General features: G+C 36.4%; 2 protein-coding genes across 2 annotated transcripts; one reads left to right on the plus strand and one right to left on the minus strand.

Annotated features, from left to right (window-relative positions):
* The first annotated feature begins 44 nt into the window (after window positions 1-44).
* On the plus strand, window positions 45-12,009 carry lcmt2 (leucine carboxyl methyltransferase 2). Its single transcript, XM_077215895.1, has 14 exons — window positions 45-183; window positions 541-665; window positions 756-837; window positions 921-1,110; window positions 1,349-1,505; window positions 2,319-2,508; window positions 4,640-4,747; window positions 4,859-4,946; window positions 5,037-5,273; window positions 5,798-6,019; window positions 6,099-6,196; window positions 7,473-7,660; window positions 10,030-10,165; window positions 11,030-12,009. The coding sequence occupies exons 1-14, from the start codon at window positions 142-144 to the stop codon at window positions 11,216-11,218; spliced, it is 2,052 nt and encodes a 683-aa protein (XP_077072010.1). The 5' UTR covers window positions 45-141; the 3' UTR covers window positions 11,219-12,009.
* Window positions 11,302-13,675, minus strand: crygs2 (crystallin, gamma S2). The gene is made up of 3 exons (XM_077215899.1): window positions 13,503-13,675; window positions 12,423-12,665; window positions 11,302-11,574 (listed from the first exon to the last, which is right to left on the minus strand). The coding sequence occupies exons 1-3, from the start codon at window positions 13,509-13,511 to the stop codon at window positions 11,302-11,304; spliced, it is 525 nt and encodes a 174-aa protein (XP_077072014.1). The 5' UTR covers window positions 13,512-13,675.
* Window positions 13,676-14,947: the final 1,272 nt, after the last annotated feature.

A 14,947-nucleotide genomic window follows, 5' to 3' on the forward strand; every position in this document is an offset into this window, starting at 1 on the left:
ATTTTTGACTCCGAAATTATTTTGCATTCAATTCTTATGTAAGGTTATATTGGAAAGGCTTTTGTTATAGAATAATGTGCACACCCGCTTCCTGTGGTGCTTCCTTGTTGTTTCTACGGACTTCCACGTGCGTGCAGAATTATGCCAATAAACAGCAAGCGAGGGCAAGGAAAAGATGCTGCAGTGAGTTTGCCAGTGTTTATATTCTGTTGTATTTAATTTAAACAGGGCCAGCTCAGATCCGTGAACTTTAAAAAGGTCAATTATGGCTGTGAAAATGTTATACCACTAACAAAATAGTATCACCTATTGTACTATGCTAATAGTAATGTAGTAATGCCATATTTTTGCTCATGTACCATATAGTGCCTTGAAGTATGTTATTCAAAATACAAAAACAAAACAAATCACTTTTCCTAACTTAAAGGTGTATATTATCACCCAAAAGGGAAAATCCTGTCATTATTGTTCCAAACTCGTATGACTTTCTTCTTTGGGAGACATTTTCCCCCTTTTCTTTTCTTTCACATTTTCACTCAGGTGCAGGGGACCAATGACAGCAGTGTGGTCAGTAAGGTGTCAGCAGCGGCACAGGGCTACTTCCATGATGACTTTCTCAAGCATTTTGTGTGCAAGGTGTCAAGAAGAGCTCCACTGATTAATAGGTAAATCTTTAGGAGACAGTTATTGCTCTTTTAGTGATTATTCTCACACAACAGTTTGTAAATAACTGATGTGTGTATATTTTTTGTCAGAGGTTATTATGTGCGCTGGAAAGCAGTCGATCATTGTATGAATCAGTTTTTCCATGCTACAAACTCCAGCTCGAGGAGACAGGTGGGATGAAATATCCATGTCTTGTGTATATGATGTTTTACTGTGAAAAATGAATGCCCTGATCATATCCTTCTCTTAATCAGATTCTGTCACTAGGAGCAGGGTTTGATTCCCTGTTTTTCCGGCTGCATTCAGAAGGAGCCCTTGGAGGTGTCACAGTCTTTGAGGTTGACTTTCCAGATGTTGCCCGACGCAAGGCTGACTTGATCAATAGCAATGCTTGTCTGAAGGACACATTGCCAGATTGGGAGGCTGTCTCAAATCAGCAGACTAGTAGGATATTCACTGTATTTATTACAACACATACTACAACTTAAAATATACAGTATATACCGTATATATATATATATATATATATATATGTGTGTATATATATGTGTATGTATGTATATATATATATGTGTGTGTGTATATGTAAGCAAATCTTCCAAAGTGAACTTCTGGAACTCTTGTCTTTCGTCTCTAAAATGTAATAGAGTTTAGTTAGAGCATGTTTCTTGCCCACGTGTAGATGCTGTGTTCATCAGAAGTGGTCATTATAATCTTATTGGTGTGGATGTCAGGAAGGAGCAGAAGGTGGAGGCGGCTCTGAGCGGAGCTGGGCTGCAGTGGGACACTCCCACACTCGTCTTGTCAGAGGTGGTGCTGACTTATATGGAAACACAATGGTGAGGATGTGAATTCAGCTTGGTGCAACAATTAGCCCATGTGCTCCTGAACCACTGAGCCTTAGGCTGCGTTCCAGTCCAAAATTGTCATGCCCTTCACTCGATAACTTCACTCCGTCTCGTTCACTCTGATGTACGTCATTGCTTACGTTGCATGAGTGCCCACTACTGGCGGAACCTTTGCAATAGGCTGAATTGGAACGTGCTAAGCCCTTGATTACTTAGAATCCACTATGGTGTTGATATATTATAAAAAATTTTACCTCATGAAATTGTTTAATGCAGCATTCTATATGTATATAGGTGTGTTTGAGTTGTTTGAGTTGAAATAAAAAAATGAATATATCATAGAGTTGTTTGTGGTGGGGTAAATTAAACGCAATATACGTTGATGTGACAATCGTCTTGGATTGTGGTATATGGAGCTGCCTGAAGTGTACATATGAAGTAGACTTGCTCCCTCGGTCAAAATCGAGGGAGTGAGGGTCTGTCCATATAAACTTCATGAAGTGGAACGCACTTCAAAATGGCGGCAGGGATCCCCCCGAGGGGAAGTGCTTAGGGAAGTTCGCAGGTGCATGTCTAAAAGTGGACTGGAACACAGCCCTGGTGCTCATTTCATAGATACAGGTTCGAGTCCCACCTGCAACATATCCTGATCTCAATGCTTCTCATGTCTCTCCAATAGTTTTCTTATATTTTTTGTACTATACCTGTTTGGCAAAAAAAGAGGCCATATTAACTTTTAAGCAAACTGGTTGGTGCATTTTTCATTTGCAGTTCTGTTTATTTTGTTTTGGTGTTTTTTTCTAGGTCAGATGCTGTGATTGGCTGGACTGCCAAGCTCCTCCCACAGTCTATGTTTGTGATGTATGAACAGATCCACCCAGATGACCCATTTGGCAGGGTCATGCAGAACCACTTCCTGAAGCTCAACTCTTCCATACATGCTCTCAAACAATATCCACACACTGTCGCTCAGACACAGAGATTCATACAGAAGGTATACCTCAAATTAATGTTTCCTATCTATCTATCTATCTATCTATCTATCTATCTATCTATCTATCTATCTATCTATCTATCTATCTATCCATCTATCCATCCATGTAATAAGTGGGATAATGTCACCAGTTATTATCCAGAATAAACCTCTTCAGAGTAAGTATCTATCTATCTATCTATCTATCTATCCATCCATGTAATAAGTGGGATAATGTCACCAGTTATTATCCAGAATAAACCTCTTCAGAGTAAGACCTGACAGGTGTATTTTATGATAATGACAGTCTCACTTTATATAATAACTTATGGATATTTTGCACTACATTTTGTAAGCATACATTTTTTATTTTAATTAGCTTATGTCATTTTTTTGAAGATTGCATTGGCCTTATTTATGTTGAATCCTAAAGATTGAAAAGGGTTGAAGAGATACAAAGAAAGATAAAGCATACATGCACTATTGTTAAAACAAAATAGGTGTCATTATGTTTTTTTTTACTGATTAATAATTAAATTAATATATTTATTCAGCAAATATGCATTCAATTGATCAAAAGTTACATTTTCTATTTCAAATAGTAAACATTTTGATATTATAAAATAATTCTATTTCAAATAAATACTGTTCTTTTGATATTTCTAATTATCAAAGTATCCTGGGAAAAAACTGTTTCCCCAAAAATATCAAGCAACAATAATAATAAGAAATGTTTCTGGAGCAGCAAATCATCATATTAGAATGATTTCTGAAGGTTCATGTGATACTGAAGACTGGAGTAATGATGCTAAAATGCAGCTTTTCTGTGACGGGAATAAATTACATTTAAATGTATAAAATTAAAAGAAAAGATTTAAAATACAATTTAAAAAAATCTTTCAAAAACATTAAAAAAATCTGACCAACTTTTGAGCAGTAGTGTTGATAGATCACACTTGTTTTCCAGTAACACAGGTAACCCCTTAACTGTCACCTGCACGTATACGGGCAACCAAATTTACTTCAAAATATTACTATTAAATCCTAATTTAATCATGACAAACTATATATCGTTGGAATGGTCTAAGACTCCTGAATATATATTTTAGCGCTGTTTTTTTCTTACAAATTTTGTATGAACAGTAATATATGAATTTATGACAAGAGTGCACCTCAAAAAATCGACGTCATTACAGGAGTTTCTGACCTTTGTCACAAAAAGTCGACGCACACACTTTTAATAATTGAAACTTTGGTTTTTAATGCTAAAAGTTCATAATAAAACATAATCTAGTATTTGTCAATAAAAAAAGATAAAATTATATTTTAAAAAGTAAAGTAAAAAGTCCTCTAAAAAGTATAATATATATTATATATATCATTTTTTATTATTATTATATCACATATTTTAGTAGTTATCATAAATTAGGTATCATTTGAAAGCTTACGAACTCAGAATTCATCCTGTAAAAAACGTTTTGAAATTGGACGTTGCGTTACCATAGAAACGGTATTTTTTATTAGGCCCCTCCCCTTTTGGGCATCATCTTTCATAATTTATTATCAAAAATGTTCTAATCTTGACAAAACACATATTGTCAGAAAGGTCTGAGTCTCAAGGTTCCACATTTAGTTACAGAAGTGATATTTGGATAGAAATGTATTAATTTGTTATGGCAGAATGCATACAATTAAATTCAATGGAATGCAATGGCACCCGGTGGCTATTTTTGGTATAACGGCTAAACAAAATCTCATGGGAACTTCAATTTTTGTGATATCAACTTTAAATTTGGAACACAACTTGGTTAGATATATAGCTTTCATTTTATAGTAATTTTATAGTAAAAAATATTTTGTAAAATATTTATTTTATATTAAAAAAATATATTAATAAAGTATATTTGATTTACTGTAAATTTTAACTTCCATAACTTTTTCATACTTTAATTTTTTGAAGTGCTTTCACTTCAGTAATAATCTGCTGATTGTTTTCTTTAAAACAAGACCAAACTTAGGTCTATATTCCAAAGCATTCTTGAATTACAACCATTTAGGTTTGTATAGTGCATTTTAATGTCAATTATCAAAAGGGGGGGGGGGGGGGGCAGCGGGACAGCTAAGGGGGGTAACTGATCTTTATTTGCCACAGGGCTGGGAAAAATGTGTCTGTCTGGATATGAACCAGTTCTACTTTGACCTTCTTCCTGAAGATGAGAGGCAGAGAGTCGAGGGACTAGAACCTTTTGATGAGTTTGAGGTGAGTGAACGGCCCCATTCCCAGCAAAGACTTTTGAATGATCCCAATATATGACCACTGAATCTGATAAAATGCCTAATCCTAGACCTATGCTTTTTTTAATGATATCAGGAATGGCACCAGAAATGTTCTCATTACTTCATCCTTTCAGCCTCCAAAGGCTCTGTGACCAATCAAGCCCTTCTTATGCTACCGGAGTGTAAGTATTGGTGAGATATTTGTGTTATGTGTACAGTGTCACTAGGTGAGGTGTATGGTGCAGAGGTACATGTGCTCTGTTCACTTCTAGCGCCTTCCATCCCACACATGACTCCTCAATGGGCTGAGCATCCTCCTCTGGTCATTCAGCCCATGTGTGGGTCTCCATGTATTGAGGCTGTCGGTATGGCCTCTGCTATACTGGCCCCTGGAAACATCCTTCTCACCGGAGGCTGTGGGAGAAACGGAAGAGACACCGTAGCAAGGGTCCTGATCAAAGAGCAGGGTGGCTGGAAATGTGCCTGTGTGGAGGCTCATGGAGACAGAGGTGATTTGATCATGCTCTCTTTTTTGCCAATGCTAATGGTTTCCTTATTGGAATTTATCTAAAATAAACTGTTTGACTTGCCGGTTAGTAAATGAACTCACTTTGTCAAGTCAATTTTATTTGTACAGTGCTTTTCACGAACGCATTGTTTCAAAGTAGCTTTACAATAATTCATTATGTTTATAATACCTTAATGCCTTATTGTACACATTTAGCAGTTTATAGCTGGGAAACAGGATGGTTTACACATCTTGATGATATAAACAGTTGATATTTGGGATATAGTCTTATCACTTTATGTGAGTGCAATGTATTTATGCTGATAGCAAGCACTGGACATATTTATAGTAGTTGCAAGTTGCTTTTATTAATACATTCAGGTGATATGAAAATTGGTAAGGTTCGAAAGGTATGAAATATCTAAGTTTTTTTATATTGTTTAGGTTGTCGTTCAATTTATAACAGTCTGGTGCAGTGACAAGCTTTTTTGAATGTATGCATATCGTAATATTTCTTCTCCTTAGTGGTGAGTCTTTATCAGACGTTGACCTCTATCCCCGGAGGTGGAGTGGTCCTCTTTGGTGGCAGAACTTCTCCACTCAATCCAACAGGCAGCATTGTGTGTGTGACCTTTGACCTTGGGGATCAGCAAAGTGCTGTACAGCTATCATTTAATAACATGATTTGTACAGGCACCTTTCCAAAGGCACGATGGAGACACACATCGACCTTAGTATGTCATAATGGTGAGTTTATACATTTTTTGCAGTTTTTCATTTGCATTGTAAGGAGCAAAAAATTAACTTCTTCTTAACATAATTCCAGATAAGAGATTTCTATTTGTGTTTGGAGGACGTACAGAGAAGGATCCAGTTCTAGGTGACGCACATTTCCTGTGTTTGGAGGACAAGCACTGGACTGAGGCACGTATTAAAACCTAATAAAAAAACATACATACAATTGACCCTTCACAAGGAGTTTGATTGACAAACAATCTGACCAATCATAATCCACCATCCGCCGAATCCGCAATTTTTGTCCGACAAAGCAGTCAGGAGAGTTAGTAGATTAACGTTGGAGGATTTGAACTTGAAAAACGGAGTGTACTGATGTCTTTCCGCGGTTAAAACAACATTCCTTCTTATGTTCTTTCATGTTTATTTGATGCTATAAATTAACTAGAAGGAAGAGATGATCTGTTGACAAGCAGCTTCAACTGAGCCTCTACAGCGATCGGTCAGACACATTAAAGAGCCACAAAACGGTAGTTGTTTAAATTTCTTTAAAAAATGACCAAATTTTGAAATTTGAGACTCTGTTTCATATCAAAAGTAAGCTGGTCTGTCCTGTCTGTCAGTGTGTTGTCAGTGTCCTCTTTGCTCTGCGATGTATTTTTCACAGCGTGAGAACATGGTGTGTGGCGTGAGAGCGGTGTGGCTTGTCGGACATTGCAACAGTAACTAAAGGGGGCGGGGTCTTTGCGAACGGTCAATTGGACAATGAGTCGATTGTTTGCAGATGTTGCAAATCTAATGCCGTAATACACTAAGGAAAACAATACATAACACAATTGGGTGAAGCTGTACATTTGTAATTTTAATATAAGCAATTTAGCAGTACTTTGAAGTGTTGAAAATTGTCATTTCTCTTGATTCCATCTATTCCAATTTTTACTGAGCAGTGCATACAGGGACTGACCAATCTGCGAAAGGGTACACAACTGTTTAAAAGTGTGTTTTTTATGTTTGAAAGAAACTCTTATGCTCACAAGGATGCATTTAATTGATAAATACATTTAATTAATGCCTTGGTGTGAAGACACCAACTAGTGAGAACTCTTAGGTCTGCCAGTGCCAACCAGGTTTTGTTAACTGTTCCAAAAGTTAAAATCTAGGGGTGAAAAATCTCTTCTGATTGTTATCAATGTTGAAAAAAGTTGATAATTGAAATTTTTGTGGAAGCCATGATAATGTTTGCCATGATTCTTTGATGAATGGGAAGAATAAAAATGTTGTCCAAAAGAACATTTATTTGAATTAAAAAATCTTTTGGAACATTATAGATGTATGTACTGTCACCTTTGATCAATTTAATGCATCCTTGATAAAAAAAGTATTATTTTATTTCTCAAAAAAAAGGGTAATGGAGGGTAATTGTTAGAGGGTAATTGTTAGAGAATCTTTCGTGTGTTTCAATTAGATTACAGTTGTTGGTGTCGTTCCGGAAGCCCGTCATTCTCACTCATCTTGTCCCTATGGAGGGGGGCTTGTGATATTTGGAGGTTTAGGGAAAGGAGGAAGACCTCTTTGTGATGTTTTTTACCTGAGACCCACATCATCAGGTTTCTGCTGGGAGACACAGAATTTACATCCACCTCCAGTGCCCAGGTTAAAAACCACTTGCTTCTTTTTTATAAATGTGTGTGTGTGTGTGTTTGTATGTATGTATATATATATATATATATATATGTGTGTGTATGTGTGTGTATGTATGTATATGTGTGTATATATATATATATATATATATATATATATATATATATATATATATATTACAGGTGCTGGTCATATAATTAGAATATCATCAAAAAGTTGATTTATTTCAGTAATTCCATTCAAAAAGTGAAATTTGGATATTATATTCATTCATTACACACAGACTGATATATTTCAAGTGTTCATTCCTTTTAATTTTGATGATTATAACTGACAACTAATGAAAACCCCAAAATCAGTATCTCAGAAAATTTGAACATTGTGAAAAAGATCAAAATATTGAAGACACCTGGTGCCACAATCTAATCAGCTAATTAACTCAAAACACCTGCAAAGGCCTTTAAATGGTCTCTCAGTCTAGTTCTGTAGGTTCTCTCAGTCTAGTTCTGTTCTGTACACAATCATGGGGAAGACTGCTAACTTGACAGCTGTACAAAAGACAACCATTGACATCTTGCACAAGGAGGGCAAGACACAAAAGGTCATTGTTAAAGAGGCTGGCTGTTCACAGAGCTCTGTGTCCAAGCACATTAATAGAGAAGCGAAGGGAAGGAAAATATGTGGCAGAAAAAAAGTGTACAAGCAATAGGGATAACCGCACCCTGGAGAGGATTGTGAAACAAAACCCATTCAAAAATGTGGGGGAGATTCACAAAGAGTGGACTGCAGCTGGAGTCAGTGCGTCAAGAACCACCACGCACAGACGTATGCAAGACATGGGTTTCAGCTGTCGCATTCCATGTGTCAAGCCACTCTTGAACAAGACACAGCGTCAGAAGCGTCTCACCTGGGCTAAAGACAAAAAGAACTGGACTGCTGCTGATTGGTCCAAAGTAATGTTCTCTGATGAAAGTAAATTTTGCATTTCCTCAAGGTCAAGGTCCCATAGTCTGGAGGAAGAGAGGAGAGGCACAGAATCCACATTGCTTGAAGTCCAGTGTAAAGTTTCCACAGTCAGTGATGGTTTGGGGTGCCATGTCATCTGCTGGTGTTGGTCCACTGTGTTTTCTGAGGTCCAAGGTCAACGCAGCCGTCTACCAGGAAGTTTCAGAGCACTTCATGCTTCCTGCTGCTGACCAACTTTATGGAGATGCAGATTTTATTTTCCAACAGGACTTGGCACCTGCACACAGTGCCAAAGCTACCAGTACCTGGTTTAAGGACCATGGTATCTTTGTTCTTAATTGGCCAGCAAACTCGCCTGACCTTAACCCAATAGAAAATCTATGGGGTATTGTGAAGAGGAAGATGCAATACGCCAGACCCAACAATGCAGAAGAGCTGAAGGCCACTATCAGAGCAACCTGGGCTCTCATAACACCTGAGCAGTGCCACAGACTGATCGACTCCATGCCACGCTGCATTGCTGCAGTAATTCAGGCAAAAGGAGCCCCAACTAAGTATTGAGTGCTGTACATGCTCATACTTTTCATGTTCATACTTTTCAGTTGGCCAACATTACTAAAAAATCCTTTTTTTGTATTGGTCTTAAGTAATACTCTAATTTTCGGAGATACTGAATTTGGGGTTTTCATTAGTTGTCAGTTTTAATCATCACTATTAAATGAAATAAACATTTGAAATATATCAGTCTGTGTGTAATGAATGAATATAATATCCAAATTTCACTTTTTGAATGGAATTACTGAAATCAACTTTTTTATGATATTCTAATTATATGACCAGCACCTGTGTGTGTGTGTATATATATATATATATATATATATATATATATACACACATACACAGTCGTGCTCAAAAGTTTAAATGCACCTTGCAGAATTTGCAAAATGGTAATTATTTTAACAAAATAAAAGGGATTATACAAAATGCATGTTATTTTTTATTTAGTACTGTCCTAAATAAGATATTTTAAATAAAATATGATTACAAGAATTCCACAAAATATATGTGAAAACTTTTGAACAGGATGATGTCGTACAAATATTTCTTATTGTTTAAATATTAAAAAAATCATTTAGTACTGCCCTTCGGAAGCAACAGAAGATATTTGCATGTTTCCTGCAAGACAAATTAAGTACAATTTACCTTGATCTTTGAATTCATAAGTTTTCACCCCCCAGCTCTTAATGCATCTTGTTTCCCTCTGGAGCATCAGTAACACACTCAATTAGTGCGTTCACAATTTTTTTTTTTCTTACTGTTCACAAGACACTTAAAGAGAAATGTAAAGAATGTGTCATAAGAAAGATGTGTGCCACCTCTCAGTGATCGAAATCAGTCTTGGCCTCTGCTTTCAGATATTCCCACTCGGCCCATGTAATTAATGAGAAGTTGGTTGTGGTTGGTGGAGTTTGGCTTCAGGCTGAAGGAGTACCAGGAGTTGCTGTAATAAATCTGAACACTGGGGCTTGTGTGGAGATCCAGCTGGATACCGTAAGTTACTCTACTCATGGACTCTAGCAGTGGTTATTTGCTTAAAATAAAATGGTAAATATTGGCTCTAAAATTTCACTGGATTAGCCAATTCACTCATTAGGCATAATAAAACCGATATTTACTACTCTAAATTCTGATATTTTTCAGCTGTTGCAAAGTCCATATATGCACGAATTCTGTTATAATGCAGGATGTTGGTATCCACACAAATAGACAATAACATTGTTTATTCTTAGCATGAGCTGCAGTTGTGTTCGCATTCGTTTTCAAGCTGGATGGATTTTGATTGGCTGTCTATGATTTTAATTGTTCATCAGCTGAAAGAAAATTACTCTGAAAGTGATCTTAACTATGTTGTTGCTCTGTGTCATCATCTTTATAATTGTGGTGTGGACTATTCAAGTGCTATTCACTTTTTTTTTTTTACAATTCACGATTTTAAAATCTTTATGGTTATTAATCCTGGTGTGAAGAGACCTTTAGACTTATAAACTATATTACTTGATGAAGGAATTGTTTGATCATAAATAAATAAAAAATTAATTCCTGTCATTGTTGTTTTATAAAGGGTCTTTGTGGTCATGGAAAATCTGGAAATATTGGGGAATTTTAAATGTGTGATTTCCAGGCCATTAAATTCTTAAAGTCATAAAATATATCTGGAATATGCCTGGATTTTCACTAGTATATAAGCCACCTAAATATTGTATTGTTGTAATTCCTGTAGCTGACTAATTAATTTAAAATTAATTTAATGATCCCCATTTTTCCTATTTAAAAAATAAACTAATACACATTGGGAAACCCATAGTTTTAAAATGCATTGCATAAATATTTGTCTCTTGTTCTGTTCTATTACAGTCGTCTGTGCCTTGGCCTCTCATGCTGCATTCATTCTGCTCTGAGCTGCTGGACACTGATGGGACTGAGGTGGTGCTCATTGGTGGAGGAGGAAACTGTTTCTCTTTTGGAACTCACCTTAATCTCCACCCTGTAACTGTGGATCTAAGACCAATACTTTGCTATTTAAATCAGTCAGATCACAAGTAGTGGGTCTCCAGCCAAACTTTATTTTAGCCAGAACTTCGATTTGTGTCACAGCCAAATAGCCTAATTATTGTGACATAGTAACATCATTCCGTGAAGCGCCGGAAAGACTGCACGGTGGGACAGACTGCGCCCCAGTCCACTGGTTTGCGATAGTTGCCTTTCTCCAGGAAGTACTGATGGCCACGATAGTTGGGATGCTCGTAGAAGATCCAGTAACCATCCAGAACTTTGCAGGAATGGACCTCTCTCAGACGGAACCTCTCCACCACAGATGGACAGTCTTCAATGGACTCTATGGCCTGGCCTGTGAAGTCAGGCTTGTCGTACAGCTGAACCTTGTACTGCATTCCACTTGTCTGCATGGGTTAGATGTGTTTGGGAAAGGGGTGGATATATTTGTGTATGAGGGTTTGGGGTTAGGATAAATGACTCAAAATGGCAAAAAGACACATGGAATAAGATGCTTCCAGTTTTGTGAATGTCAATAAATAACATTTAAAACTTCTATAAGTAGGGTTTGTAGATGAATGTATATTTTTATCTTGTTTCCCTGATTTGACCTTTCTTTAGTATTCGCTGATTTGCATGCGGAGAATTTTTAAGATATATTTAAATATATTATACTATTGATGCCTGTGATATATTCATACAGGTCTTCATGGCAGAAAACGTTCTGATATGTTATGGATTCAACATGGCATACATTTTTATATGGAGTTGTGTCAATGTTGGAGAAGATGGCCAGTAATGTCAAAACAAACTAAATTAAAGACCATTATATTGCCCTGAAATGTAATTTTGTCCTGTGTGTGGTTCATTGATTAAAACAAGCTGAATGTTTGCTTACATTACACATACAAGTGTGGTCCTTTAACAAAGGTAAGTGAAGTAAAAGCAGCTGGCCATAGGGAAATTGATCTATTGGCAAAAGCATTGTGGCCAAATCAGTTAACCGGACATAAGATTCAGAAAAGGTCTATGTCTGACCTTCCACTACTCGCACTATCCCATGGTTTTATTGTGCTTTAACCTAGTAAATTGAATTAAATTCTAGCACAGCATTGTGAAACAGCTTGATCATTATGCCAGTCAAAAAACACAGCAAATCATATGCGTTCAACATTATAAACCATTCAAGTATTTAAAAAAGCTTTGTGTCAGTAATGTACACTGCTACAGTAGATGCAGAAATAGTTTAACTTACAAAGCGGATAATCTTGCAGGAACTGAGACAGTCATCAAGTCCCATCCAGCCCAGGTACTCAGGATACTCCCCCCTGGTTAGTAGATACCGGTTACCCGTGTAGTTGGGTCGCTCGTAAACCACCCAGGTGCCGCTGTCCACACGGATAGAGTTGCAGTGGCTAAGGTAGGCGTGGAAGTCGGAGCAGTCGCTGTCACACTCGTAACGGCGACCCTGAAAGTTCTTGTCCTCAAAAAACACAATCTGAGAGACATTAAGATGATATTGAAGGGCATTGTTGTTCTTAAACAGCCAACTTGGCATCATTTAAAAATAGTTAATACAGTATATATTTTTGGCCATGTTCATGCTGGTTTTGGCTGGATGCCTAACATGCAATGTACATTTTTATCCTGTTTACACAATTTTTGGTATCCACTGATGTGCTCTGGAGAATTTTCAAGTTGTTTATATTAAAATATGTTATAGTAAGCTGGTCTACCTGCAACATTAAGAAGCTTAACCAGCTAGGCTACTAATAGTATCAGTCTGGTGTGCCAGCAACAAACTAATATTACCAAGATCTAAAACCACAAACAATCTTAGAATTTAACTAATCCAAAATGGCCTGAGCTGTAATTAAAAACTTTACAGAAAAATAAATAAATAAAAAATGTGTAGGCAGTTTCATAAAAGTAACCTAATTAAACACTGCAAGCCAAGACATTTAGAAAAGTGAGTTTACTATCAAAAAGTGTCATAATGTAGGCATCACATTCAAAGAATAACACATTTTAATTCCTGAAGATGTCATGAGTTATCAATAATATAGCAGCATCTCTATTTGCTAGGTAGTTTTATTCATTAATTATTTTTTAAAGATTTTTAAATAAAATAATTTCTGAATGTAAAGTTAATGGAAGTATTAACTTATCGATAAATGTGCTGCACAACTTAAAATCTGCCATTAAAGCTGAGAAAAAAAAACATTAATTATAAACATTATAAACAAATAAACATTAAAATAAATATCATTTAATTATGCTGGTAGGCTACATTTTTTGCATCTTTTCCATTATATTCAAGTGATTTCCTACTCACCCTGCCCATCTTGAATATTGTATTAAAGCTTGTCTGGAGAAGTTGTCTGAAGTCCAGAGTAAATGTTTATGGGGCTGTTTAAATATGCAGCTCCCAAAGTCAAAATGGGGTGGAGTGGAGGGGAGGGCCAGATATTCACTTTGTCATGAAAATGAGATCCAAAAATCGAGTCAGTGATTCTAGCACTATTCAGGTTTTTTCCAGAAAGCAAATGGGGATTAAAGGATAATGAGTCGCCTGGCACGGGCATTCATTCACCCTGGAACACCACGGCATCTCACAACTGGACCAACCTGAACCACAACAAACGCAGCACACTGGCCAGAACCTGATGCCAAGAGCAGTGCCAAATAAAGAGCCCAGACTCATTGAATTGTCATGCCATGCTGAATGGCACCTATTACCCTGGCTCAGCTCTTTTCAACAGCACAGCCACTGGCAAATAAACCAACTAACTAAACTAAATCTGGAGAAAATGTGAGTGGTTTGCAAATAGACTCATGAACAGGCTGTGATCATTTAGGTTTTAAATGACAAATCTACAGTGAAATATTGTGTTTAATAAAGTAACCTGGTAAACATACCCTGAGTCAGAATATGCACACTTCCTTGCTACAAAATATGAAAAAAACATTATGTGTAATGAGTCAGATCATGTATAAATACTCAGTATTCATGAAAGAGTCGGTGAACAACACCAATTTGTAGGGATGCACCGATACCACTTTTTCCTGAACAAGTCTGCTGCCGATATTTGCATTTTTGGTACTTGCAATACAGACTACCGATACCTGTATTTTCACTGCATTTGTAATTTTTTAATTAGGCCTATTTGGATAGAGTAACCAAAGGAATATGAATCATATTAGTTGGCTTAATTTGTTGAGCAAATATATTTCCTTCAGTTATTTTCATGCTTAATTAAGCCTGCTAAAAAGTAGGCTATGGTATGAGCTTCTGTTACTTTCACTGTTCATTATATTGCATATTTTATCTTTCATTCAATAGCACAGCACATTTTAAGAGATATTCCAGTAGGGATTAGTGCTGAGGATTGGGTCAGTGGTTCAAATGTTTAGATACCAGTGAAAAATCTCTATTTCTCATTATTTTATACACTATTCTCTGTAATTCTCTATTACAATTTTGCAATCTACAGCAAAAACTACTAGCCTAATTAATGTAAATTTAAAACATTATTAATCTTGTTACCCTCAAATCTGATAAAAAATTTTCCCCACTGGGGTCAATTTGACCCCAGATATTTAAACCTCCAGAATGTGATTTCTTTTTTTTACAAAGGTTTGTGTCTCAGGTAATTTATGTGTTTGTTGACTACTTAAATAACCTTTTAAGTTGACATCCACCCACCACCCCCCTCCCCACCCCTTATACATCCAGAATACCCATTGCACAACTATGGACAACTTTACAAATTACCATAA

Source organism: Siphateles boraxobius, unplaced genomic scaffold, assembly GCF_051911475.1.
Source record: "Siphateles boraxobius isolate OS27281-9 unplaced genomic scaffold, OSU_SipBor_1 7, whole genome shotgun sequence".
NCBI lineage: Eukaryota > Metazoa > Chordata > Actinopteri > Cypriniformes > Leuciscidae > Siphateles > Siphateles boraxobius.

Excerpts from the sequence above, each read along its gene's own strand:
- lcmt2 (XM_077215895.1), top strand. The coding sequence starts at position 142 with ATGCCAATAAACAGCAAGCGAGGGCAAGGAAAAGATGCTGCA. Across the intron at positions 4,947-5,036 it reads CCTTCTTATGCTACCGGAGT|CGCCTTCCATCCCACACATG; the intron begins GTAAGTATTGGT and ends GTTCACTTCTAG. Across the intron at positions 5,274-5,797 it reads GGAGGCTCATGGAGACAGAG|TGGTGAGTCTTTATCAGACG; the intron begins GTGATTTGATCA and ends TCTTCTCCTTAG.
- crygs2 (XM_077215899.1), bottom strand. Across the intron at positions 11,575-12,422 it reads CCTGCAAGATTATCCGCTTT|ACAAGTGGAATGCAGTACAA; the intron begins GTAAGTTAAACT and ends TAACCCATGCAG.